General features: G+C 45.1%; 1 protein-coding gene across 9 annotated transcripts in view; it reads right to left on the bottom strand.

Annotated features, from left to right (window-relative positions):
- Positions 1–471: 471 nt before the first annotated feature.
- Positions 472–24,797, bottom strand: part of LOC121325543 (rho family-interacting cell polarization regulator 1-like) — a 62,457-nt gene continuing 38,131 nt past the window's right edge. For 5 of the 9 annotated variants that reach the window (XM_041268201.1, XM_041268200.1, XM_041268198.1 and 2 more), the window contains 19 exons: positions 24,598–24,621; positions 24,302–24,355; positions 21,132–21,284; positions 19,962–20,025; positions 18,954–18,997; positions 17,931–18,056; positions 16,004–16,152; positions 15,554–15,683; positions 14,906–15,052; positions 12,900–13,844; positions 9,527–9,717; positions 8,727–8,883; positions 7,921–8,056; positions 5,588–5,749; positions 4,813–4,971; positions 3,945–4,141; positions 3,576–3,659; positions 2,737–2,827; positions 473–2,263 (listed from right to left, as the gene is read on the bottom strand). In XM_041268201.1, coding sequence (XP_041124135.1) covers positions 2,166–2,263; positions 2,737–2,827; positions 3,576–3,659; positions 3,945–4,141; positions 4,813–4,971; positions 5,588–5,749; positions 7,921–8,056; positions 8,727–8,883; positions 9,527–9,717; positions 12,900–13,844; positions 14,906–15,052; positions 15,554–15,683; positions 16,004–16,152; positions 17,931–18,056; positions 18,954–18,997; positions 19,962–20,025; positions 21,132–21,284; positions 24,302–24,355; positions 24,598–24,621 — 3,111 coding nt within the window. In that variant the 3' untranslated portion in view covers positions 473–2,165. Of the gene's footprint in view, positions 2,264–2,736; positions 2,828–3,575; positions 3,660–3,944; positions 4,142–4,812; positions 4,972–5,587; positions 5,750–7,920; positions 8,057–8,726; positions 8,884–9,526; positions 9,718–12,899; positions 13,845–14,905; positions 15,053–15,553; positions 15,684–16,003; positions 16,153–17,930; positions 18,057–18,953; positions 18,998–19,961; positions 20,026–21,131; positions 21,285–24,301; positions 24,356–24,597; positions 24,622–24,797 lie in introns of all 9 variants that reach the window. The other 4 variants (XM_041268194.1, XM_041268196.1, XM_041268195.1 and 1 more) reach the window with 3 other exon arrangements.

A 24,797-nucleotide genomic window follows, 5' to 3' on the forward strand; every position in this document is an offset into this window, starting at 1 on the left:
TTATTCAGCTATTCCCAACACATTTTGTGCTTTACCTGCTGTTCTTACATAGGTCTGAAAACAATGTTTTGTTTGTGCGTGTGTCTTCTTTCAATCTCCATGGATTTGTTTATGCAAGGATGTCCCCTAGGACCCTCTTGTAAAATCTAACCTCTAACAACCTTCATTCAATTTAATGCAAACGCACTGTATAAAATTTAAAGGCTGTCTACAGTAACACCATTGTCTAATAAATATTACCTGCGTGTATTACGACTTGTAACGTCCTTTCATGCAACAGGTGGCTTGAAAATATAAAGTGATGTAATACTCACAACTACCACTGTGTGCGTCACCAAAAGTATGTTTTAAGTTTGATGTTCAATCGTTTACAGTACAATGATATCATAGTAAAAGTCTCGATTTGCACAGGGGGGTGGGTAGGAGACAGTAGTTTCCAGTCACAGCAGAATAAAATCACAAACCCAGGATTTAAATTGTCAAATCTTCTGTTTTTTTATTATTTAGTTTATATTCCGGTTTGAGCAAGACCTTTTCCATACAATATATATCTTATAGAAAAACAAAAATTACAAATAAAAGTGAAATTATTACATCTTTCTTTAATCCTACACAATCTGTAAATAACTGGAAAATAAAACAATATAGTGACATTTCACTGCAGTCTTCTGAAGCCTATGCAGCTGAAGTCCTTCATATTTTAAATAAAATGTATAATCTTTTTCTTCTTTTATTTAATCTTTACAATAAAAGATTCTACATTGTAATATGAGGCACTTGGATAGAAGTGGCTTCCATTACCTAACTAAAGTCCAACAGTGGAACAGACAAGTGGAATGAACGGAGCGTTCCAACGGCATTTGCAACACTGGTTCAAAAATATAATGCTGTCAGGTCCCATTCCCGACCTGGTTAATATCCTGTAACGAAGGGCACTCCCTCCAAACGGGAAGCAATTCATTCTTTATTAGGAATCATGGACAGGGTTGAACCAGTGAGCTGCACCCTTTCCTCTTCCTCTCAGCTGTTCCTCAGCTTGTTGGTCTGCTGTTACCCTTCAGGCAGAGGCTGGGCGCGTGGTCCCCCCCCCCAGGATCACTGCCGTTTCACCAGCACTTGACATCATTGTTTTCTACACCAACAGCTTTGTCTGAGAGGCGTGAAATGTTTGTAGACTTGGGTTTTACTGCAGGACTTGATGAATGTTTGAAGATACGGATGGCTTAACCAGTCACAGATTCAGCCACACTGATAAAAGCACAACAGCATGCAATTCCATTATAGACGTGCATTATCATCACATTGCCTCGCTGCGAACGTGCTCTTGATACAATACATTCTGACAAATGTTCTAGCAACAACATGAAAAGTTCTGTACTCCAAATTATTTGGATTCCCTATGTGCACCCCTCCCCCACTTCGTCATCTCGTAACATTTTCAAATTAGGATAGCAGAATAAGGTTTGGAAAAGCACTGGTGAGAATATGCAGCGTGTTAGTTGGATCAGAGATTATAGGCAAGTGTAACAGCAGTGTTTTCAAATGAATGGAGGGGGATCACTGTACATTTTTGTGAATTGCACAAACTAGACATCGCCGGTACTGCCTGCCCCCCTTTGTAAATAAAAGACAAGTTCAATGTTTTTAAGGATTTCACCCCACTTTGAGAAATGCTCCCCCGGTTGAAGCATCTCTTTAAGCGCTTCAAAGTCTCGTCAGTGTGGCTGTCTGCCCACAAGCACTCACACACGCGCACACACATACACACCAGCTGCGATTCTCCATGCTCAGAAGCCACCAATCCTGGTCATAAGCAGATCAAAAGTTGAAAGTGCACTTCTAGCAGAAAAGTCCTTTAGCCCCGCCCCCCAAACCCTCTCTGTAGCCCTCACTGGCTCATAATCCTTGTGTGTCATAAAGCACAGCCCTGTGATGTTCCAATCAGTCAAGCGCTAAAAAAAAAAAAAACACAACTGTCCCCTTGCTTTGGAAGATGAAGCTGGACTGCAATATAAGGCAGTAATACTGGCTTGCTTTCTCTCTCTCTGTGTCTGACTCGTGCTGCCCCTGCTCCGACACTCCCTCAGCCAGACAGCGAGTCCCGTCCAATCTGCTCCGCTGTTCTTTCAAATGGAAGGATGGGTTCCTCTGTGTGGCTCGCTCCGCTAGAACGCTGTGCTGGCCATGCTGCCTGGGGCAAAGAGCCTGGGCAAGCCGTCCTGAGAGTCTTCTGCATGGCGTTGAGCGAGCTTCCCCTCGTCACCTGGAGCAGACACACGCAGAGAGAACACACACACACACACACACAAAAAACACAGAACACACACAGAGCACAGGGTTACTACACCGGCATCACAATTAAAAGTCTTGCATCGTTACATCGTTTCATGTATGTAGGAAACTGCTTATCCAGCTGTGATGAAAACGTTATACGAGTCATTCAGAGTACTGGATTGTGGGGACAACTACTCCTCGGCATGCCTTGGCCTACACTACTCCGTACGTACCATTAATATAAATCATCCCCCTCAACGTTTTCATTGCACAAATAGCTGTAATTGTGAACTACCTGCTAGGATAAAGACTTGATCAATGATTATTATTATTATAGTTATTATTATTTACTGCAAATAAATCTTGCACCTCTTTCACACTATGCAACTGCTTTTTTTCCCAGTGAGCGGAATTGGAGCTCAACTGTACAGCAATGCTAGACAATGCTAGGGTTTTACCCACCGAAGGACAGCAGGGCCTGTTTTGCTGCCTCTCTCACATCATCCTTGTCCGTCTGGTACAGGTACACTAGCTGGTCTATGCTCTCTTTGGCCTGAAAGAAATATATGATTACCTATCAAGGTTTCCACTGCATTTAATTGTCAAATCACAAGTTTTCAAGACCTCCAAAGGTCTCTTCTTCGGGTGAAAGTAGGAGACTGATATTTACATTATCATGATCTTTCCTGCTTTCACCTGAAGAGGAGACCTTTGAGGTCTCAACAGCTTGCGATTAATTATTGTTTAGTTAGTCCAATAAAAGGTATCACATCTCCTTCTCTTTGTCTATCATCTCTGGACCAATACGGCTAGCATTTCATCTGTCAACAAACATTTAATTCTCGCAATTCAATGGAATTCCCCTGTGCTGTGTTACTACAATGGGTAGCAGAAACAAGGCTGTGTCCTAAGAATTCTGAGGTCGAAACCTCATTCTAAACCATTCAGAAAATTCCATGCAGTAACAATACATTCTTGATGGGGTGGGGATATAAAAAAAAAAGAAAACTAGCACTGCTAAATTAAAATGAGTATACATCTAGCATTGCACCCTTGAAGAAGTTGACTGCCTCCTTACAAGTGTGGGCACTGGGCTACTCACACTCATTTTAATCAGGAACAACAGCTCAGTTTGAACCACAATTGCATCACATCAGATTGCAAAAATCATTCTCTTTATCCGATTAACCTGGCAGGTGTTTCCGCTACAGGCACTCAACAGAGCAGTACTGCGGCTCATCTGAGCCAGGGATCGGAGCACAAATACAAACACAGGGGCCTGAAGGAGTAGCTGTGCCAACCTTAAGACACAAGAGAGCCTTGCAGCCTGCTACTCGGGTCTCCACACTCTCATCCTCAAGTAGTTCCAAGCAGGATACCAGAGCCTGGAGAGAGAAGAAGAGGGTCAGCTTGATTCCTGGACCACACAGAGGCAGAACTGGACATTACTGAGCAGTCCATTTCTCAGAGCTGTTGTGGCTAACGGACACAACTTCAGGGTCCCTATTAACAATTCCCCCAACTACCTCGCCAAAAAGCTCCTGGCTCAAAAGCATGACCACAATATCTGCAGCTCAATCTTTTCCCCCCACCGGGGGGCGGCAGAGACTGCACATTTCAGAGATCTTGCATCTGCACTGTGCATGGTGGAAGCTGGCTGTTTTTCTTACCCTCTCCCTGGATTTGGGGCTGTCTGCCAGGCTCCGCAGCAGTGCCAAGGCAGCATTGCTGACCTTGATCCTCTTGTCAAGCAGCAGTAGGCTGATCGCTCGCAGACCCTCCTTCTGCAGCTGGGTCTCTGGGACTCGCTTCAGTGTCTTGAGCACAGCGTCCTGGTCCCCAGACTGCAGGCTCTGAATCAGGGACACTGCCAAGGGAAACAAGGCTATCACAAGGTCAGCAAAGAGGCACAGCACTGCACAGTCATTACAATGCTGTCTGTATCACAATACACACACTGCTGTTGTATTACATTTCTAAAGGTGTGCCAGCTGATGAAAGCAGAGCTATGTGATTGGACACCTCAACAAAACAGAGAGTGTAAAGGATGCTATGTAAGATACCACCAGATTTTCACCTGCTCGTATTGTAGCTTGTATCACACAGTTCCCTATACGATATTCTAGATCAGGGCTTCTCAAACCCTAGTCCTGGGGACCTACTGTGTCTTCTGGTTTTCATTCCAACTGAGCTCTCAATTACTTTACTAGACCCTAAATTGAACAATTCATTTGTTTTTACTTGTTTTCAGCTCTTAAATGGTTTCAGATTTCAAGTTAGCTGTACATTTTAAATCTGCGTCTTTTTCGGAGCCGAGAACAATAAAACAAGATCTAATTAAGCAAATGATTAGTTTAATTAATGGTTTAGTTAAGTCACTGTGAACTCCGGTGGAATGAAAACCAGCAGACACAGGGGATATCCAGGACTGGGGCTAGGAAGCCCTGCTCTAGATGTACTGGTACATAGTGCTCGCACAGTCCTCCAGGTTATTGCTGTCCCTGACAGTGAAGTGTTTGCAGTGTGTGTGTCCCGTACCTTGCTCAGCCAGTTCAGTGATGTAGGTGTCCAGAGCGGACACACCCTCGTCCTCCAGGTGGCTCCAGTACTGGAAGAGGGTAATGAGCTCCTGCCTCCCGCTGCACCCTCGCTTAGGCAGCCTCTTCTCCAGCACTCGCTCGGCTAGCTTCAAAAACACTGGGGCAGAGAGCATGCACGGCTATCATTACAGGGGAGGGTCTACAACACACTCAACAGTCCCAACACGCACATCCACCCCTTGCACCACACTCACTGTGCGTGGGAATCTTCCACTTTTACAATGCTTTCCCTTGCTAGGTTTTATTTACCACAGTTTACCATTCCTTTCCAGGCTTTACAATGCTTACCTATGCTTTACCTTGCCTTCACCATGATTTATACACTTTATATATGGTAAACTCCCCAGCCCCCACCACATTCATTTTTTCTTGCTGTTACTTTACTGTAATCTCAAATAAGGGCGCTATTCTGATGTGCAAAAATAATACTAGAATTAAAAACTATAATTTACCTACCTCTCCATGCAAGTTTTTTTCTTGCTGTTTTTACAAGTTCTAAGTTTTTCTTGAGCGCAAACTTAGTTTTGCATAACACTAAGATTACAGGGAGTAATACTTGAAGGTCTCTTTTCACATGACCCAGCTGGAGTCTGGGGATGGAACAGAGATCTCATACAAGTGAATAGATGTCCTATTGGACTCCTAAGGGCTTCTGTTTATGCCTCTGTCCCATCAGACATTATGAAGCCGTGCTGAGCAGGACAGGACCCTACCTGTGTCTGCTCTGCTGGAGTGCTGGTCCTGGAGTCTGGCGCTGAAGACTGAGTGCAGGCTCTGCAGGAACCTCTCTGCGGTCGTGGTGTACACGTTCACAGACTCTGTGCACTGGCTCCAGAACGCCAGGGCTTTGTGCTTGGATTCCAAGAACGGCAATACTGGGGATCAAGACCAATACATTAACTGCTACATGCTGAATAGACATGCAGTGTTCATGTAAAAGCTAAGAGACAATGGCACCGTGCACCCATGCCTCCCTCGTGCACCGCTCCTGGGCTCTGTGGCTGTGCTGAATTTGTTCTGGCACACTGTTTTGGTCCAAGTTCATTGGATTCCAGTCATTACCCTCACCCTGCAGCTTTAGCTAATGCAACACTTCTCACATGTTCACTCTTTCCCCAAGAGGAGATTAAGCTGCACTGTATTACTGGAAGGGGAGGGTTTAAAAAACAAACAGATTTAATAAATGTTTGCCTGAAGCCTCGAAGAATTGAAAGAATGTCATTAAACCAATTTGTTAATAAAATGCTGGCGGTCAATCAGCAAGTACAATAATCCCTGTTATACCACGTAATTTCATCTTTAATGTTCTGTGGCTCTGCAGTGTTATGAAGGTGGAGCAGTGTGTGTTGTGTTATCTCTGCAGTGTTATGAAGGTGGAGCAGTGTGTGTTGTGTTATCTCTGCAGTGTTATGAAGGTGGAGCAGTGTGTGTTGTGTTATCTCTGCAGTGTTATGAAGGTGGAGCAGTGTGTGTTGTGTTATCTCTGCAGTGTTATGAAGGTGGAGCAGTGTGTGTTGTGTTATCTCTGCAGTGTTATGAAGGTGGAGCAGTGTGTGTGTGTTATCTCTGCAGTGTTATGAAGGTGGAGCAGTGTGTGTTGTGTTATCTCTGCAGTGTTATGAAGGTGGAGCAGTGTGTGTTGTGTTATCTCTGCAGTGTTATGAAGGTGGAGCAGTGTGTGTTGTGTTATCTCTGCAGTGTTATGAAGGTGGAGCAGTGTGTGTTGTGTTATCTCTGCAGTGTTATGAAGGTGGAGCAGTGTGTGTTGTGTTATCTCTGCAGTGTTATGAAGGTGGAGCAGTGTGTGTTGTGTTATCTCTGCAGTGTTATGAAGGTGGAGCAGTGTGTGTTGTGTTATCTCTGCAGTGTTATGAAGGTGGAGCAGTGTGTGTTGTGTTATCTCTGCAGTGTTATGAAGGTGGAGCAGTGTGTGTTGTGTTGGCTCTGCAGTGTTATGAAGGTGGAGCAGTGTGTGTTGTGTTATCTGCAGTGTTATGAAGGTGGAGCAGTGTGTGTTGTGTTATGCAGTGTTATGAAGGTGGAGCAGTGTGTGTTGTGTTGGCTCTGCAGTGTTATGAAGGTGGAGCAGTGTGTGTTGTGTTATCTCTGCAGTGTTATGAAGGTGGAGCAGTGTGTGTTGTGTTATCTCTGCAGTGTTATGAAGGTGGAGCAGTGTGTGTTGTGTTGGCTCTGCAGTGTTATGAAGGTGGAGCAGTGTGTGTTGTGTTATCTCTGCAGTGTTATGAAGGTGGAGCAGTGTGTGTTGTGTTGTGTTGCCTCTGCAGTGTTATGAAGGTGGAGCAGTGTGTGTTGTGTTATCTCTGCAGTGTTATGAAGGTGGAGCAGTGTGTGTTGTGTTATCTCTGCAGTGTTATGAAGGTGGAGCAGTGCGTGTTGTGTTGGCTCTGCAGTGTTATGAAGGTGGAGCAGTGTGTGTTGTGTTATCTCTGCAGTGTTATGAAGGTGGAGCAGTGTGTGTTGTGTTATCTCTGCAGTGTTATGAAGGTGGAGCAGTGTGTGTTGTGTTATCTCTGCAGTGTTATGAAGGTGGAGCAGTGTGTGTTGTGTTATCTCTGCAGTGTTATGAAGGTGGAGCAGTGTGTGTTGTGTTATCTCTGCAGTGTTATGGAGGTGGAGCAGTGTGTGTTGTGTTATCTCTGCAGTGTTATGAAGGTGGAGCAGTGTGTGTTGTGTTATCTCTGCAGTGTTATGAAGGTGGAGCAGTGTGTGTTGTGTTGGCTCTGCAGTGTTATGAAGGTGGAGCAGTGTGTGTTGTGTTATCTCTGCAGTGTTATGGAGGTGGAGCAGTGTGTGTTGTGTTATCTCTGCAGTGTTATGAAGGTGGAGCAGTGTGTGTTGTGTTATCTCTGCAGTGTTATGAAGGTGGAGCAGTGTGTGTTGTGTTATCTCTGCAGTGTTATGAAGGTGGAGCAGTGTGTGTTGTGTTATCTCTGCAGTGTTATGAAGGTGGAGCAGTGTGTAATGGATTGCGTTGCATTGGCTTTAGGAAGTTAGTCACTTGTACAGTACAGTCTGCAGTGCTCACCCTCCTCAGCAGAGTTCACAACCCCGCTTTTCTCCTCGCTCACTTTGCACACCAGCCCCAGGACTCGGGCCTCCCTCAGCAGCTTGTCCAGAGCATACATCTCCCGGCACCGCAGCGGCCCGAATGTACCCAGTTGCTGAACAAACAGGAAAATTATGTTGATGATTGTTATTACTGTAACTAGTATAACATTACACCTGATAGACGTGTATACAGTGCCGCCTAATATATACTGTATGAGAGCAATTCAAATGACATCACTATAATATCTAGAGGCGGCTTTCATATATTGTTACAGAAGTTCAATTTCACTTTGCCCCCCGTGAAGAGGACAGACTATACTTAAATCACTGTGTGTCTCCGTTCCCCACTGGGAGGAGAGCAGAACTGGAATAGTCTGACTGAGTCACACTGGAGCCCTGCCTAGGACTGGTCACACTCCATTTACAGACTCTGTTTAAAGACTGGGGGACGGACGGGATGGGGGGGACGGACACACGTCTATATACATGTATTTCATTTCATAAAGTACATTTACAAAACAATATCCAATTAGAAAATTAAACTGATCAAATGACTCCTGAATTAACGGGCGAGTTAACCCATTTCTTCATCAAGCAGCCGCCTCTCTTTAACCAACTCAGTTCTGTTTTGGTGACTGCTCGTTAATTCCAGTTTCCCTATATAAAACGTATCTTATAATAGCATAAGACCTTGTTTTTCGCTTTCATCAAACATTTGACAGCATGGATTTGCTGTGTAGTGCGCTGCCCCTGCATCCCCACAGCCCTGCAGGCTCAGCTCACCAGCAGCAGGTGGCTGCAGTTGTCCAGGTGCACCACCAGGGCCCGGTCCAGGTGCTCGCTGCCTGTGCTCATAGGATCAGGAGACACTTCAGAGTCCCCAAGGAGCCAGATCTCCTCCGACAGCACCTCCCCCGGCACGCTGCTGCCCTGCTGCAAGCTGGAGAAGACAAACCAAAGAGTTACACCGAGGCTCTAGGAGAGCAGCGCCTCCAGCCAGCCACACTGAGCCAGCCACTCTAAAAGGAGTGCTGCCAATAAACACTCGTACTTGTTGTAGATACCGAGGTGTTCAAACACCTTGCGACTATAGAAATGCACAATCTTTACAACAAATGCATCCAACACTAGCTGGTGCTGAAGGTCTGTCTTTGATCATTAAGTTAACCAGCTAGCTTGCCGACTGAAGGACCACCGCTATGGGCCACATGGCGCCTATAGGTGTTACCGCGTTAGCATGCAGGTGGCATCATTCAGGGACACTGGTGGTGGCATCTACATTTTGCTGTAATGTAAAATATTGAAAACAGTGAATTATCAAATGGTCAAATATATTAAAGGGGCACTGTACACTATTGTGTACACTGTACACTCCAGGGTCATATAGAATCCATTTTATTTTATGTAGAAATTTAATAGAGATTTTATAGATAGATTTAATGGATAGACAGATATAGAAGCATAGATCTGTAAGTAGTGAGCGTTTATTACTTTCAACCCTGCTCACATCACAAGAGCCAGCAACCCCCTCTCTTCAATGCTTGGATTGAGCGCTATGCAATAAGCCCCGAATCCTCCCATACCTGTCTGGTCTGCTTGCATCCCCCTCCTCCTCCTCCTCCTCCTGCTGCTGCTCCCCCTCTCTCTCCTCGTCAGAGCTCCCCGACACGCTGTCCTCCTGGTCGTGGGTGTTGAGGAAGTCGAAGCTCTCGAGTGCGTGCTCCACCGTCAGGCTGATGCTGGAGGACCGGCTCCGACACAGGCCCTGCCTCTGCTGGGAAACACCAGACAAGCACAGTCAGCCTCGGGGAGGCTCCAGCGCAGTCACCACACAGATCTAGCAGAGGAGTGCCGAGTCTTGTGTTAACTGGGGAATGTGATTCAGCTGGTCCACAAGGGCTCTTTTAAACAGAAAACGTCAAAGACTGTTCTAAAGATTTTTTTTAAGGATCGTTTTTTTAAAGAGATCAAACAGAACTCTGAAATGTGAGAATGAACTTCGCTCAATTTACAACTGTGTCCTCCTGTCCCTGTTGAGGGAGCACAAAGCCACTGCATGGCACACCAGGGGAGATTTGGGGGTGTTTTAACAAAAAAGGGGCCTCAAACTAGGGCTCCCGTCTAATGGAATCACGTTTCAAGACACTGCTCCTGAGAAAGTGGCTTTGTGTTCCCTCTGTTTTAGTTCTCACTTAAGCGTTCTTTCTTAATACAAGAAATCATTCAAGTTAGCACACTTGAATGAGCACTTCTCCTGTCTGGCGGGTGGGGAGCCCTGTGGGAGGGCAGGAGTCTGGCTGTCTCAAAGACACAACTGCTCTGACAAACTTCAAAAGGGCAAAGAAAAAAAATAAGCAGATTCCATACAAGGGTGGAGAGTGATGTTTTCTCAAATGGAAGATGCACAACCAACAGCATTTTAAAAGCCGCCTTGTTGATTTTTTTATTCAAAAAGAAACATTTTATAGACTCTTTCATCATCACAAAACACATGAACTTTGGTGAAATGCTCGTCTAAATGTAGTCCGTTAGCCTTATTTTTTAAAACAATTAAACTATTCTTTAGTCTCAGCGTTTCGGATTTGAGGTAAAGCTATGTTAAGAATCTTGAAGCTTTAATTAAACTAATGAAGCCTGCAAGCTGCTGACAGGAGGACAGCCTTCCAAGTGGAAATCCTATTTCAATTCCAAAGCATCTTAATCTCATTGAGCCATCGCCCAAATCACAGTGCACAGAGGGCAGTGCCCAATCAGCCCCACTACGCCCTGTTGTAAAAACACACAGGGAGGGAGGGCATCAGCGAGCTCCTTTCAGTACAGATCATTATATCTTTCAGCCGGCCACCCTGCCCGTCTGATTCACCGCAGCACTGTCCCGAGTCATGTACTGCAGGGCAGGGTTTCCCAGTCTTGGTGTCTGCTGGTTTTCAGTCCAACTTCTCAATTACTTAACTGAACCCTCAACTCAACTATTCATTAGCTTAATTAGACCTTTTTAATTGTTTTCAGCTTTTAAACAGTTGGAGATTTCAAGTTAGCTATGCAATTTTATAATTCTTTTTAGGCGCTGAGAGCAATAGAAAAGGTCTAATGAAGCACATTATTACAATCTCTGTTGCACACATACAGTCACAGCTTCCAATCCCAATTGACAACGGTTCTAATACAATACATCAGGAGAGAGAGAGAGAGAGAGAGAGCATGAACATGCAAATGGAAGAATTTACATTCTGTTCTGGGAATACAAAACAATGAATTGTGTTAAAACATCGCAACTTGGCTTGCGGTGAGTTAACTATCTAAACAGCAAGAAAGATAATCTCCAAAACCATGACCATTGCAGGGCACACAGGCAGTGAGGTTGCAGTCATGTGCTCATCCACATAATACACCTGTTGTTGCCCATGAGCAGCTCTGCAATAAAACGGACTGATGCTGCAGCTGCCTCCGCAGCGGAGAGGAATGGAACACAGGAGACACCCCTCAGCCCCGGGGTCACTGACTCCTAAATACTGTTCTGCTTCTCAGGTCCCACGCGTTCTCGTCTAGGAATGCGTAGGTGAGGGGCTGCGTTAGAGAGCAGGGTCACCCAGGGCAGAGACAGGAAGCACCACCCCCTCCTGACTGAGCTCCAGCCTCTGCTGCAATGGTATGAAGGCTCGCCCTGGTTTACCCTAAAAGCCTCCAGGTCTGAAGTGGAAGAGACCCTTCTCTTACTCCTTTATGGTCGGCACATAGAGAAGCTGTGTAGATCACAAACCCATCTCCATCAGCAATCTCTAATGAAGGAGTCATTTAGCACTACTTGGCTTTGTTTATTAACTGCCTTGGGTTAAGACAGCAGAAATGGCTTTGCTAAGCCAAGTTTAACTTTAACATTGTTTTAGAAGCCTAGAAAGATCTGCTCATTGCATTGGCATTGAATGATCATGCAATTATATTCTGTACTTTCCAAATGTCGCTATAAAAAGGACAGCGACATCGTAACTAAAACTGTATCCATGTGTTGGCAATGAAAGCACTCAATGCTTCACAGACAGTATGTTAATGCTGTTTATCGGATAGCAAACTACATTACGAGGACTAAACTTTGCCTCAACCAAGAGAAAGAAGCAGACACCTTTGCCACTAGAAGCTCATTTGGATATATTTCCATAAAGAATTAAAACTATGTGGAACAAGCTACTAGCAGCATCTGTATACTTCATTCTCTTATTTTACTGCAGTTTAAATGTCTCTTTGTGCACCTTGTTCCACATGGTGGGGGGGTGGGGGGGCTTAGAATGAAGATTATATAGTCCAAACCGTTAAAAAGAAGGAAAAAAAAAAGGTTTGTAATGAACAACAGATGTAAACTGCTCCTTTACCAAGTAATAAAGTCGTACACAAGGTACGATGCTGTTTCTCATCAAATATGACTTTTTAAATCTGGACTGGACTGGACCACCCCCGCCCCAATCCCAGGTGGAACAATCCTTCACCCCACAAGTCTGATGTCAGGAGGGCTGATTGGAACATGGATGACAGTGGATATTTCAGCCTGCATTCCAAACCTGGTGTGAATTTGTATAGCTATCTTTAGGGCCCTGCTCTATTATTGACCTTTTTGTTTCTCATTTTGACGGCCTTTTTCACTCTCATATGATTTAGAAACAGAAATGTGTTGCACCTCTGTTAGAAAATGCCTGTGCTACTGTGCACTTTTTCCCCTCCCTTTTACCTGCTACAGTAAAAGACCTCCCATGAAATTGAAAAACTTGCACCTTTTCTGTTCGTTTTTGAATAGCGCTCATTTTCCATTAAAAAAAAAAAAAAACTTTTCTAATGAATACCTTTGGCATTTCCTCTCTACGATGTCACGGAATCCACTTGTTAAATTGTAACTTTAATAAATGGACTTCAAAAGTATAAAAAAAAAAAAAACAGACCAAAAGGTTAGCCCCGGGTTAGCCTTACCACGAGGATCTCCTCCAGGTGTCTCGTCTCCTGCTCCAGCAGCTGGAGCTCAGGGAACTGGCCTCTGTAGTCATCCAGCATGGAAATCAGTGAGTTTAGGGCCTCCTCGACCCCGCTGTCCACTGGCTTGGCTTTCTCACTAAGCGCTGCCCGAGTGTCCTCTGCCTGGCCTTGCCTCGGAGCCTCCTGTGCTGGCCTCTCAACCTCCGAGGCCCCCTGCTGGCTCTGCCGCTGTCCAGTCCTAGGGGCCGCAGCCAAATCCTCTGTCACAACACCCGCCTCTGTGAGGGCTGGGGAAGAAAGTTGGTCCATGGACTGGGTTGTGGTTTCCAGCAGTTGGGCTACCACCACAACTGAGTTCCTAGTCACATCCCCATCGTCCTTGGGCTTACTGCTCACTGCGCTTTGAGAGTCCATGGCCCCTTGCTGGGTTTCCTGTTCTTTTAGGTCTGGGGTTTTCACCACACTTTCAGGTGTGGAAGGAACCTCCATGATGACATCATCCACTGACATGGCATCAAAAGAGACAGTAGCCTCTGCAACAGTGTCCGTGGGAAAAGTCTCTGTGGCAGCAGCCTCCCTGGCAACAGTCTCCGTGGTTACGCTCTCTACAATGGCAGCGTCCGCACTGGCTTCGCTGATGTGGCTGAGAGACCGCGAGTAGCGCACGTGCCCGTTGGACACCACCTCCTCGATTTTCTCCCTGTCCTCCTCACACAGCTCCTCCTCCTGGCTGGCTGGATCACCGGTGGTCACAGGCTCCTCCTTGGGGGCGAAGGAGATCTCAATGACAGGGGCTTCAGCCTGGATCTCGGGCTGGACCACGGTCTTCTGGGCGTGCCGCTGGTTGACGGAGAGCTGTGGGCTGGACGAGTCGTCCGAGGACTCCGAGGAGTTGGACCAGGCAGCGGGGTTCTCCATCTCCTCCTGCCGGCGTAGCATGTTCTGAAAAGAGAGAGGAGAGAGAGAGAGAGAGAGAGAGAGAGAGAGAGAGAGAGAGAGAGAGAGAAAGAAAGAGAGAAAGCAAGAGAGAGACACAAGGCAGGATTCATATGGGTGGCTGACAGATCAGTCAAGGAATGATCCCATTCAAATACCAGGATCCCACACTGCAGAGTTTGCCCAATCCTTCACCCCCCGGAGGCCTAACAATGTATAAAATCAACCTTCTTGCTGGCCCTCTTACATTTTCTTATTTTCAACAAGGATGGCATTATAGTAAGAACATCATTAGAATGAGTATCTTGACCTCCTGCAGACCAGGGCATGCTGCCATTTAAACTGGCCATCTAAAGTCCCCCCAGTTTAGTTTTGAAGTGCGTCGTTCTGCCACTTTTATGCAATACAAGATCTAAATAAAAAGTATCCATCTGCATGCATCTGCAGCATTACAAAGTAATACAGTGGCTGTCAACAATAGAAGCCTCTATGATACGGAACACAGCAGCATATCTTTGAAGTCTGCAGTTTAGGGACAGAATAAAGGAACCCAAGGGAAAGCATTGAACGGTAAACAACTTGAGGAAGATCCTGCAAAGGGATCTGCAAAGGAACCCTAACTCAACAACACGAGGGTGAGGGTCTAGCAGACCAGCAGGAAGTAGACACTAAGACCACCAAGACCACTCGCCACAGCTACTGCACCACCACAACGTGAGGGGCGCCCAGGGAATGCCTTTCACTGGAGGAAGAGTTATCCAGTGCTCACTCTTGCTACTAAAGAACCAATTTATTTTTGGTACAAGACCATCTTTTAGCTACATCTTTTTGTTATGTCTCTCAAAGGGGTTACAGCTAACAGAATAATTTCAGAAATAATTCATGATCTTTAACACTTTTAAAGTTTTTTTTTTCTTTTTAAATGGTTACCAGGTCTTCAAGTAAACACAGAGCCTTGGGCTAAATTATCCTGTCTTGTCTCCCTTCTGGTGGCTCTGAACACAGTTAATGCAACACCAGCCTACCAGGACTCCAAGCCGGCCTAATGTAAGACTACGGAAACTTACATAGAGCTTGGTATCACGAGCAACTCCTAGACAGCTGGATGTGACATCGCCACACGAGCAACTCTGAGACAGCTTTTCAACCAAAGTCTCTCGGAAAACATCCAATAAGGACCATCTGTGCTGCTCTGTAGTGGCTTGGGGAGGGTTCTTGAGGATTGAAGTAAACAGGATCATCAAACAGCGAATGACATGTTAATTACCTGCTGCTTTACAGCCTAAACTAACCCACACAAAACAAATACTGTCACAGTTAAAGGTGTAGTGTCCCATTCGCTTTTAAAATGGGTAAATATCTAGTTAAGATACCAGCTTCTGCAGGTGTTTTGTGGAAAATGTCATTAGGATTAAAAAAAAAACAAAAAAAACAACACTTCCAGATCATGACAAGGGTTCACAATGTACTTTACATTATGCCCTATTGCTGACAGTAGTACCAAGGAACATGCCCTTTCTTGTCCTACATTTGGGGCATTATTTCTCATAACATAGACAGCAAAGGAAGTTAAAACTATGGAACCTACATCAAGATTATATTAAAAAAGGCTGGCAGGAATATAGACCCAACAAAAATAAGAACTGGAGCAGAAGCTTCGCATGTCCAGTACATGCAGCCCCCTGCAGTGTACTCTGGGTGATAAAAACACTTACATAGAAAGCTTGCTCCCGGAGGGAAGGTGTGTCCGGTGGGCTCTGATTGTAGGTGGAGAATCTCTTGTTCACAGTGGAGGACTTATTGACAGTGCTGGTCGTGGAAGACTGGTCGTCCTTATCGAATGGGCTGAAAAAACAGCAGACAAAGGAAAGGATGACAATAAGAAATCGGACAGCTCCACGACACTTCACCACCGCAAGAAGTGTCACACCCACCCAGAATGGCAAAATCTAAAAACACTGCAAAACAACAACAGAGCAAGCACACATACATACACACACACACACACACTAGGGGTTCAAAACTAACACCAGCAGGATTAACAGGGTGAAACGGATGACTGCATTCAGGTGTCTGGACCAGTAAACTGGCCCTCTTTGGTTTGCGTGGTTTTGGAACAGGGCTGAGCAGAGGGGATGAATGAGTTTCCCGATCCTAGTACTTACTTCCATGTCACCTCCAGGCTGAGTTTGATTGTTCCGAGGTCGTTGATATCCACTGCTACTGTCTGGGGGAGCGCGGCGAACAGATCCTTCGTCTCACAGCACACGTTCCCCACTACCACGTGATTGGCCAGGCTCTTCAACTCTGTTACCTGAGGGTCATACACAGGCAATGCAATTACTGTGTGTGTGTGTGTGGGGAGGGGGGGTATGCCACACACTTCATAATAATATAGCTTACACTTACAATAGGCTGTGGTAAACATTAAGATAACAGGCAGAAGTCAGTTATCCTTCTGCATATTTATTTGCAAACACATGCCCTGCATTCTATCTTTGGGATGCAGCAATTCTCAATCCTACAAAAGAAACAAAGGAAAAGACAGAACTTCCATAATTCTGGAATCTGGAAAAGGTTCTAACACACCGTGGCTTCCAACTCTTTTAGGGAAACATTTTCTACGCATTTCAGTTTTGCTTTTTCCTTCCTGAGGTCTTTATTACACATTAGAGAACAGGAAGTGCTCAAATAAAAAATGTAAAAACCTTGCACAGGAGAAAAAGCGAAGTAAAGCGATACAGTGCCGTGCAGTACCGTACAGCGCCGTTCCAGTTCCACGCTTGCAACGGTTAATACAGAGTCCCTCCTTTAACACGCTGGAGCAGCATTGCTGCGCAGCATTACTCCAGATCAGCAGTGTGATTACAAGTGTAATAGGATTGAGTGGCTTTACTGGAAAGGCAGCAGTGGTTTCTGCAAACCAAGCAAGATTTACCTGCCCCTTGCAGGCAGCAAGTCTAATTCGGAATTAGATGGAGAGGCTGAGAGACCCCATGCAGAGTCACAACTCAATCCAAAAGCACGCAGAGCGCCCCTGCAGCTGTTCAGAGACAAACAAGAGAGCAGAAAAGTAAGGAGAATGCTGCGGGGCAAGGCAATCTTTACTAAACTTTGTGACACCAGCTCGTATTCAATTGTTAGACAAAATATGGAAATATCTGCCATGTCGTTAGAAAGCAGACCCCACATATCTGACCTTCAATCTCCCTTAAGAGAGGTTTGTTAGCCGTACTGAGCTGTTTAAATATCGAATGCACTGCTTCTTTTAAAAGAGCAGCTCTCTCCTTGTCTGGAATTTTCTCAAATCCTGGAAAAAAACTGCTGAACAGACTTCCAAGAAGATGTGAATCTGTCACGAGGGCGTAAACAGTTTACAAAAAAGTTCCCCTCCATGTCAGCTAGAAAAATGTCCGAACAAATCTGGAGCACCCCACTGTATAGCAAACTTTTCCCTCTGAATAAACAGGAAGAAGCTGTTTAAACAAACGCAGGCCCTTCTAAGAAAGCTGGGAAGAGAGCAAGGTTCTCTGACAGGACAGTATGTGTAATGGAATAGAACAAACCAAAAAGGTTTTAGCATGAACCTGTGCGTGTGTGCCTCTCTTACAGTACCATACGTTTGAGCTGGGTGTCTCCCTGCATATCTAGTTCAGATGCCAGCAAGGCAGGAAGTACTGTACTGCACAGGAGTAGATGGCCAAAGTGTTAAGCTCCCCAAGCTGCTAATTTCCAGGGCTCCCTGGTTGCGAGAGTCAGTGGAACTAGTTACATAAACCCTGTGGAGTCCGTGTGACATCAGCTGCTGGACAGTTACAATCAAATCTGCACCAGTAGGGGCTAGGTGGCTCAATAGGTGCCCCCCCCCATGTTCTCTGTGCTCACATAAGCCAAGGAAAAATGAAATCAATAATAATTACCTTTTGAAAAAAGCATATGAATACAACTGAGCTGCAACTAAGCTATTCCTGCTATTTGCTAAAATGTGCCGTTGCCTTCGCACATGCTTAAAAGCAGACATGTGCAGCGATGGCCTGTAGCCACGGTGGAGGCCCATGAGGCCCGTGGTGTGAGCTGCTGGGCTGCTCTTACCTTGATGGAGAGGAACTCTGTGATGAGGGGCAGGAAGACCATCTCCTCGCTGTCCCACACCTGCTTCCCATTGATCTCGATCCGGCCCCGCAGCTTCCAGCGCTGCCGGCCGTACTTCATGAAGATCTGGGGACCAGGAGCAGGATTAACAATTACATTTAGACTTCATTTTTTAGTGGTTCACAAAATTAGAGTAAGTTATCATAACAACATAGTTAAAGAGAAAATTAAATATAACAGGGAGATGCCAGTAAAAAATACTCCAAAAATTAGAAAGTAGCCTGAGGTCAGTGGCACTTAATGGGTTAATAATAAATACATCAATCAATCAAAACCCTCGGAGGACAGTGCATGCTTGAACCTGCTTCTTTCTAACACCACAATGATTTCTTCATTGCAACGCGATTCGTTGTTTGTTTGGCCTAGTCTGTTTCAAGCTGTCCTCCTTGGTTGCAGAATTGCTGAGGATGACAATCACTCACTGATGAACTGTGAATGAACTCAGTTTGACGGCAGTGTATTAATATTAGCTGGCTGTCTCACGGAGACAACTTGGAACCACAGCCTCTCTGACAGACACCACAGCCAAGGGGATCATTCATGATATTGTATCTGAGAGCACTTGGATCACAAGCAATGGAGGACATTACTGGAATACCTGCCTGCATCGGCAGAAGAATCGCATTCACTAGCGAGCATGATTCACTTCCAATCAGTCTGAAAGCTGTTTGTTGTGATCAAAGACAGCTATCACATCTTAAGATTAAGATTGGTTTGGATACCATTCAATGGGGATGAATAGCAGACTCTGAAAGCTTGCCAGGCCAAACACGCTATCCTCTATGACTTAGTGCTTTGGTCCCTCTGAACATCCAAAGCCAGTGAGCGAGTAGAGTATTAAACCCATGGTTGTTAATAGGCTGCGATAGACTAGTGGTGGAACACATTTTGTTTTTCAAGATCCCAGTAATAACCAGTAAGCCCCTGCAGCTGTACCACATGATCAGCGATTGAACTTCTCACCTCATACTGGTCCCCAGCACACAGCCTCGCAAAACCAGCCAGTCCTGCAATAGAAAGAAAATTCAGCAGGTTAACATCAACACAACACAAACTAAAACTAGAAAAGCCTGGAGCCAGATGCAAGTCTGAACACTATGACTGTACTTTATCAAAGTCACCATGCATCACATCTCTAAACGACCAGGGTGTGTGTGTGTATATGTGTATGTGTGTGTGCCAGTGAAGAGCTGGAAACTCTGAGACGATAAGCATTGTTTGGGTTTATTGGCAGAACCCTATGAACACAAATAAACTCTCCGCTTGCTCCCTCCCTCCCTCCCTCCCTCCCTGCCTGCCTGCCTGCCTGCCTGCCTGCCTGCCTGCCTTGATAAGCACAGCTATCAGAACCCGTTCAGAGGACATCCTGTTTTGAGTCGAATAACACATTGAAGCCCTGTGTTCCCATGTTCCTATCCCTTTGGCTTTGGAAATAATTGTTTTATGCTGTCTGCCAGATGATTCCCTTGTCTTTCCTCTTTCCACAGAAAAAGGACTGGGGGTTACTGCTGTGGTGCCCACAAAGACACTGAACATTTGTGTGTGTACTTGATACCGACTTGATACCGCAAACGGCCTGTGCCAGCCCCCCCCCCCCCCCCCCCCCCCCCCCCCCCCCCCCCCCCCTGACTTAACTTATTCGCAACCCTTATAAGCAGTTCATAACTGTAACATAAAATTAGTTTTACTTTCCTAATGCCCAAGTTGGCAGGATTATATAAGCTTCTAAGTTTGACCGCTGCACATACTGTCAGACTTCATAGCCACAGACAAAATGGGCAGGCTTGCTCAGTCTTGTGCCATTGGTCCCCAGAGTGAACTCAGCGTCATTCGCAAGCTTTCAGTATCTCAGAGGTAATTACTAGTTCACACCACTTGGGCACTGTGGCTGCGTCTTGACCTCTGAATTCCCCTGGGCTTTCTAGCATTACTGCAGGAGTCTAATTTCCATCCTGGTTTACCTTTACTTACCTTTCATCTTCACCTGGAACTCTCCCAGCTGGTTCTCCAGCTCACTCTCCAGCATGCACATATTCTAAAACAAAAGAAAAAACAACATATTTAGCACTAATTTGCAATGAAACATCAATAAACCCGATAATACAGGAAGGTGCAGCCTTTCCTAACTAAAGTTTGCCATGTGCTGTGTCACTATGCAGTTAACCATGCATTTACTGTGCTTCGTGCTGCATATTCTTGTATTAACCATGCTTTACCACTCTGCTCTGTGATTTCCTTCACTATGGTATGAGTCATTCTCTGTACCCAAAGAGTGAATGAAATGTCTGTCCAACCCGACATGCAAACAGATGTTTATTAAGAGAATGACTTTTAATCATCTGCTACACTTTGGATTAAAATAGGCCCTGAACTGTGAGAAAACAAAGCAGAGATTGTAGTATAGTAAATAAGTGATCTGAATTCTTTCACTTTTAATATTCCTTCTGGTTACGGATGCGTCCCTTTCACAAGTTAACAGATAGAGAGTCAGTTTAAAAATCACACTTTCGGAATCTGTTCCTTGGGGTTCATCTTACTTCTCTGAACTTGAAATAAAGAGAATTGCCAGAGAAAATGTTGAGTCTGTTTGTGTGTATATGAAATTGGACAGACTTTTTTTGTACCCCTATAGAAGAGAATGACCCATATGCTGTAAGCTTTCCTAAGAGTTTATTTACCCATACAGCATATATGGTAGAACCAGCCACAATGTCACCTTGCGGTCTTCTAGCCCTGCCAAAATACACAAACTGTTTCCTGGAGATAGAGAGTGGCTCAGCTGACACGCCCACCCCATTCACATATATTAAACATACGGCTGCTTTACAGAACAGCAGAGCTGGATCACAGGCAGCCAAAACCCAACTAAACATTTGAGTCTGCAGCCCTTGTTGTACAGCGTTCCCAAATACACATCAGGAGCACATTAGAGCACAGACCGATTATTCACTGAGACGCAATCAGCTGTGTCTTCAATGGTTTCATACAGGTAAATTAGCCCAATCAACACCATTGACCCCTCCCCTGGGTGTCATCACGTGCTTGCTGCTCAGTCCCAATAATCCACATAACTCTAGAACACATGATTCAAATCTGTGGAATGCGCAGCGGGTGGGTGTTTGGAGGCTGGATGGGAGTTACCTCAGTGTACTCCTTGTAGCCCTTGTTGGCCTCTGCCAGGCTCTCTCGTGCCTCTCTGCTGCCGGGCGAGCCCGCAGTGTAAGCCTTCACCATCTTATTGGCTCCATCCCGCAGTCTCCGGTGCATGCAGTAGGACTCGTACAGCTCGTCAATCTGAAACAGCACAAAGAGGAGAGGTCAGTCACAAGGGACAGTGGACTGTGTCTGAAACAGCAGAGTAGAGGGATCAGTCACAAGGGACAGTGGACTGTGTCTCAAACAGCACAGAGAGGAGAGGTCAGTCACAAGGGACAGTGGACTGTATCTCAAACAGCACAGAGAGGAGAGGTCAGTCACAAGGGACAGTGGACTGTGTCTCAAACAGCACAGAAAGGAGGGGTCAGTCACAAGGGACAGTGGACTGTGTCTCAAACAGCACAGAAAGGAGGGGTCAGTCACAAGGGACAGTGGACTGTGTCTCAAACAGCACAGAGCGGAGAGGTCAGTCACAAGGGACAGTGGACTGTGTCTCAAACAGCACAGAAAGGAGGGGTCAGTCACAAGGGACAGTGGACTGTGTCTCAAACAGCACAGAAAGGAGGGGTCAGTCACAAGGGACAGTGGACTGTGTCTCAAACAGCACAGAGCGGAGAGGTCAGTCACAAGGGACAGTGGACTGTGTCTCAAACAGCACAGAAAGGAGGGGTCAGTCAAAAGGGACAGTTGTCAGTCTGACTGCTTGCATGAAGCACCAAGGACCAGATTCTCAAAGCTACTTAACTCCAGATCGTCATTAGTGCAATTTTTTTCTGAATGGAAAACACCACCAATTAAACTTCTTAAACAAATAAGAAACAACATAATACTAAATCCAAGCCCCTGAATTAAAAGTGTTAGTTGTTATTTGTTTCTGGTTTGTTAACTTTATTGGGTGATTTTCTCCTTTGTACAGTGGTAAAATTGTACTAATGAACTGGAGTAAATAGCTTTGATAATTTAGCTCCAAGTGATTTTCACTTGTCTAAGTTATGGATTTAGTGCTTTAAGTTGATTGCTGTAACACCTTTTAAACTCAAGAAACACTTCAGGGATTATTAAGGGCAAATTTAACTTGGGGCATTTTATGCAACTCGCAACAGTTTCAGTCTTTTTTATTCCCCTTTTGGATAGTTGGTAAAACATGATATAATCACATCATAACACACCTGGATCACTCCACAGTATTTGCTTAACTGCAGCCGGTATAAAACCTTCATGAAGTGTACAGTAAATTCTGGATCCAATAACCAATATTGCTTCAGCCCCCTTTTCCTTTTGCCTATCGCATCAGAACGGGTGCCTAAATAACCAGAGAGGACCTGCTCCCCCTACAAGCCTATAAAAGCAAACTCCCTGCTCATAAACCTGCAATATGAATCCCTGCGTCTCTCTGGTGAATTCAGAAAGCAGCCCTGGTCTCTGTACAGCCACTCATGCGGGAAGCCTTATCATCTTTTACCATCTCGGCCGCTGCTTCCTCCCCAGCACCTCACTCGTTTTAATAACCTGCTCGGAGAGAAGGATTCTCTTCCCGAAGGCGATGCTAGCGAGGAGAAGTCTATTAAAACACATCAAAAACGGGAAGATGAAAGAGGCTTGCTTAAATGGTTTAGCAGTTTATTTCACTGCAATAACCCTACACAGGGTGAACCCACCCTGAACCCACTTACAGAATAGAGAGAGCATGACCACTCTGTTAGGAACGGATCTGCACTCTCGCTATCTGTTGAAAACCCGTCCCGGTGAGGAGTTCCAGCAGATACCACCTGCATTTATTCTTGTGTTATTGTGCATACAGGCTGATGCCTGACAGATGCCACAGTCCTCTGTAGCCATTGTCTTTCCCTAACAGTCCCCAGTCACTCCCAGACTCACGTAGGCCCAGCTGTAGTATGTCTAGTACCAGTCCTTCAACTTCCTGTATCACGCCTCTTCCAAACTCTGCTACATGATTGTTTTTACTCATTTTCTAGCCAAATAAAGGTGATCTTGACATTCGAGATCATGCAGCGCAGCTCCACTGAGGTGCATTTCCTAATAAAGTGGCCACTCCCAGTGCATACACATTGTTAACCCCTCTGCTCTTTCCTCAGTGAAAGCATATATCACCATTTATTTTGATTTCCAATAGGAAAAACAGCTGAATAAACACTCTGAAGTATGCCTATAATTCGAAAGGCTTTTTTCCCCAGCGCTGCTGTATCCAAGCAGTAAAGGGTTAAACCAATAAGCTGACAGTCCTAAAAAAAAAATAAATAAATAAAAAAAAAAATAAATAAACAGGAATGCAACTTAAAACTTTAAAGTTTTATTGCAAAAAAAAAAAAAAACTTCTCCAATTAGCTCATTGCCCATCCGGTTGTTATTAGCTGTTGTCAAGTGTACTTCAGTCAGAGAGTAGTAAATCCTGCTGGCTGAGGGCCAGGTTGATTCCACACAGAGAACCTACAATACTGGGCTTTCCACGGCTGAATCAGCAGCCACTCGCGGCTCTTGTGAAACGACTGCTGGTTTCAATGTGATCACTTCACAGACAGTAATGAAAACAGCTTTGGCAGTTGAGTAGCAAACCTGCCAGCTTTACCAAACCCACACAGAGTTGGGAGTGTATTCAATTTCCCCACCCGCATAATAGTAAGGAACTGTATTTTCATGAGCAGTTTTTTTTCTATAAACCAATCACAGCAGGTGAGGATCATTCTAAGAGTGTGTGGAGGTTCCACTCGGAACACTGAGCCTTATCCTTCTAAATGGCAGATGCTTCTGGGTCCAGCTTGCCTGTGCTGCAGAAATCCTGCCTGCAAAGCTTCGTCACACGGTCTGCAAGTAATAAACACTGCCATGTGTGCTCGCTGCAATTACTCTGGCGCTAGGAAGGAACGGTGCTCAGCGAGTCTCTGACCTTGCAGTGACCTTGACCAACGTAAACACACTGAGGAGATCAGACCACAACAGTGGGAGCCAGCTGACCTAAAATGGGTCCCGATGGGTTGGAAATGAAATACTTATTGATTTATTTAGTTATTTTAAATCAGGGGTCTTGATCTTTTACTCACACTGTGCTCTGATTCTGCAGATTGCTTAGCTTGTGCAGTGCTTACCAGTTTGCACCTTGCCAATGAAAATCACGGGAATCGCGACGGTTTCCTTACCTTGCTCAGGTGAAACTCCAGCCGCCGCATGAACCTCTCAATGGCTTTCACTTGCTGTCGAAATAAATAAAGGCTCAGCTTCAACACCAGCAATGACAAGAGTTTAACAACTTGTTCGCACAACGCAACAAGACTGAACCCCAACACAGGGGCGGTAAAAAGAAAAAACAGATCTATTCATACTAAATAAAGAGAGACATTCAATCCAGACTAAACAAACAGCACTTAAATACAAGGCTACCCGACACAAAAAAGATAATGCTCTGATAGCAAAGGATGGAAAAACGTGTACTCACCTTGTCCAATTCATACAGGAAGCCCTACAATGGCAAAGAGCACCAGGTTATGGTATTGAAATCACAAAATAAATGATTAGGTTAGTTATCACCCCCTCTGTTCTTCAACCACACATTTTTCATGTCTGAATCTTTTTTCTATGTGCAAATTAAATCTTTGTCTCCATAAAAGTATCTTTGTTTGCTTTGAGCTTGCTAGA

This window comes from Polyodon spathula, chromosome 13, assembly GCF_017654505.1.
Source record: "Polyodon spathula isolate WHYD16114869_AA chromosome 13, ASM1765450v1, whole genome shotgun sequence".
NCBI classification, from domain to species: Eukaryota; Metazoa; Chordata; class Actinopteri; order Acipenseriformes; family Polyodontidae; genus Polyodon; species Polyodon spathula.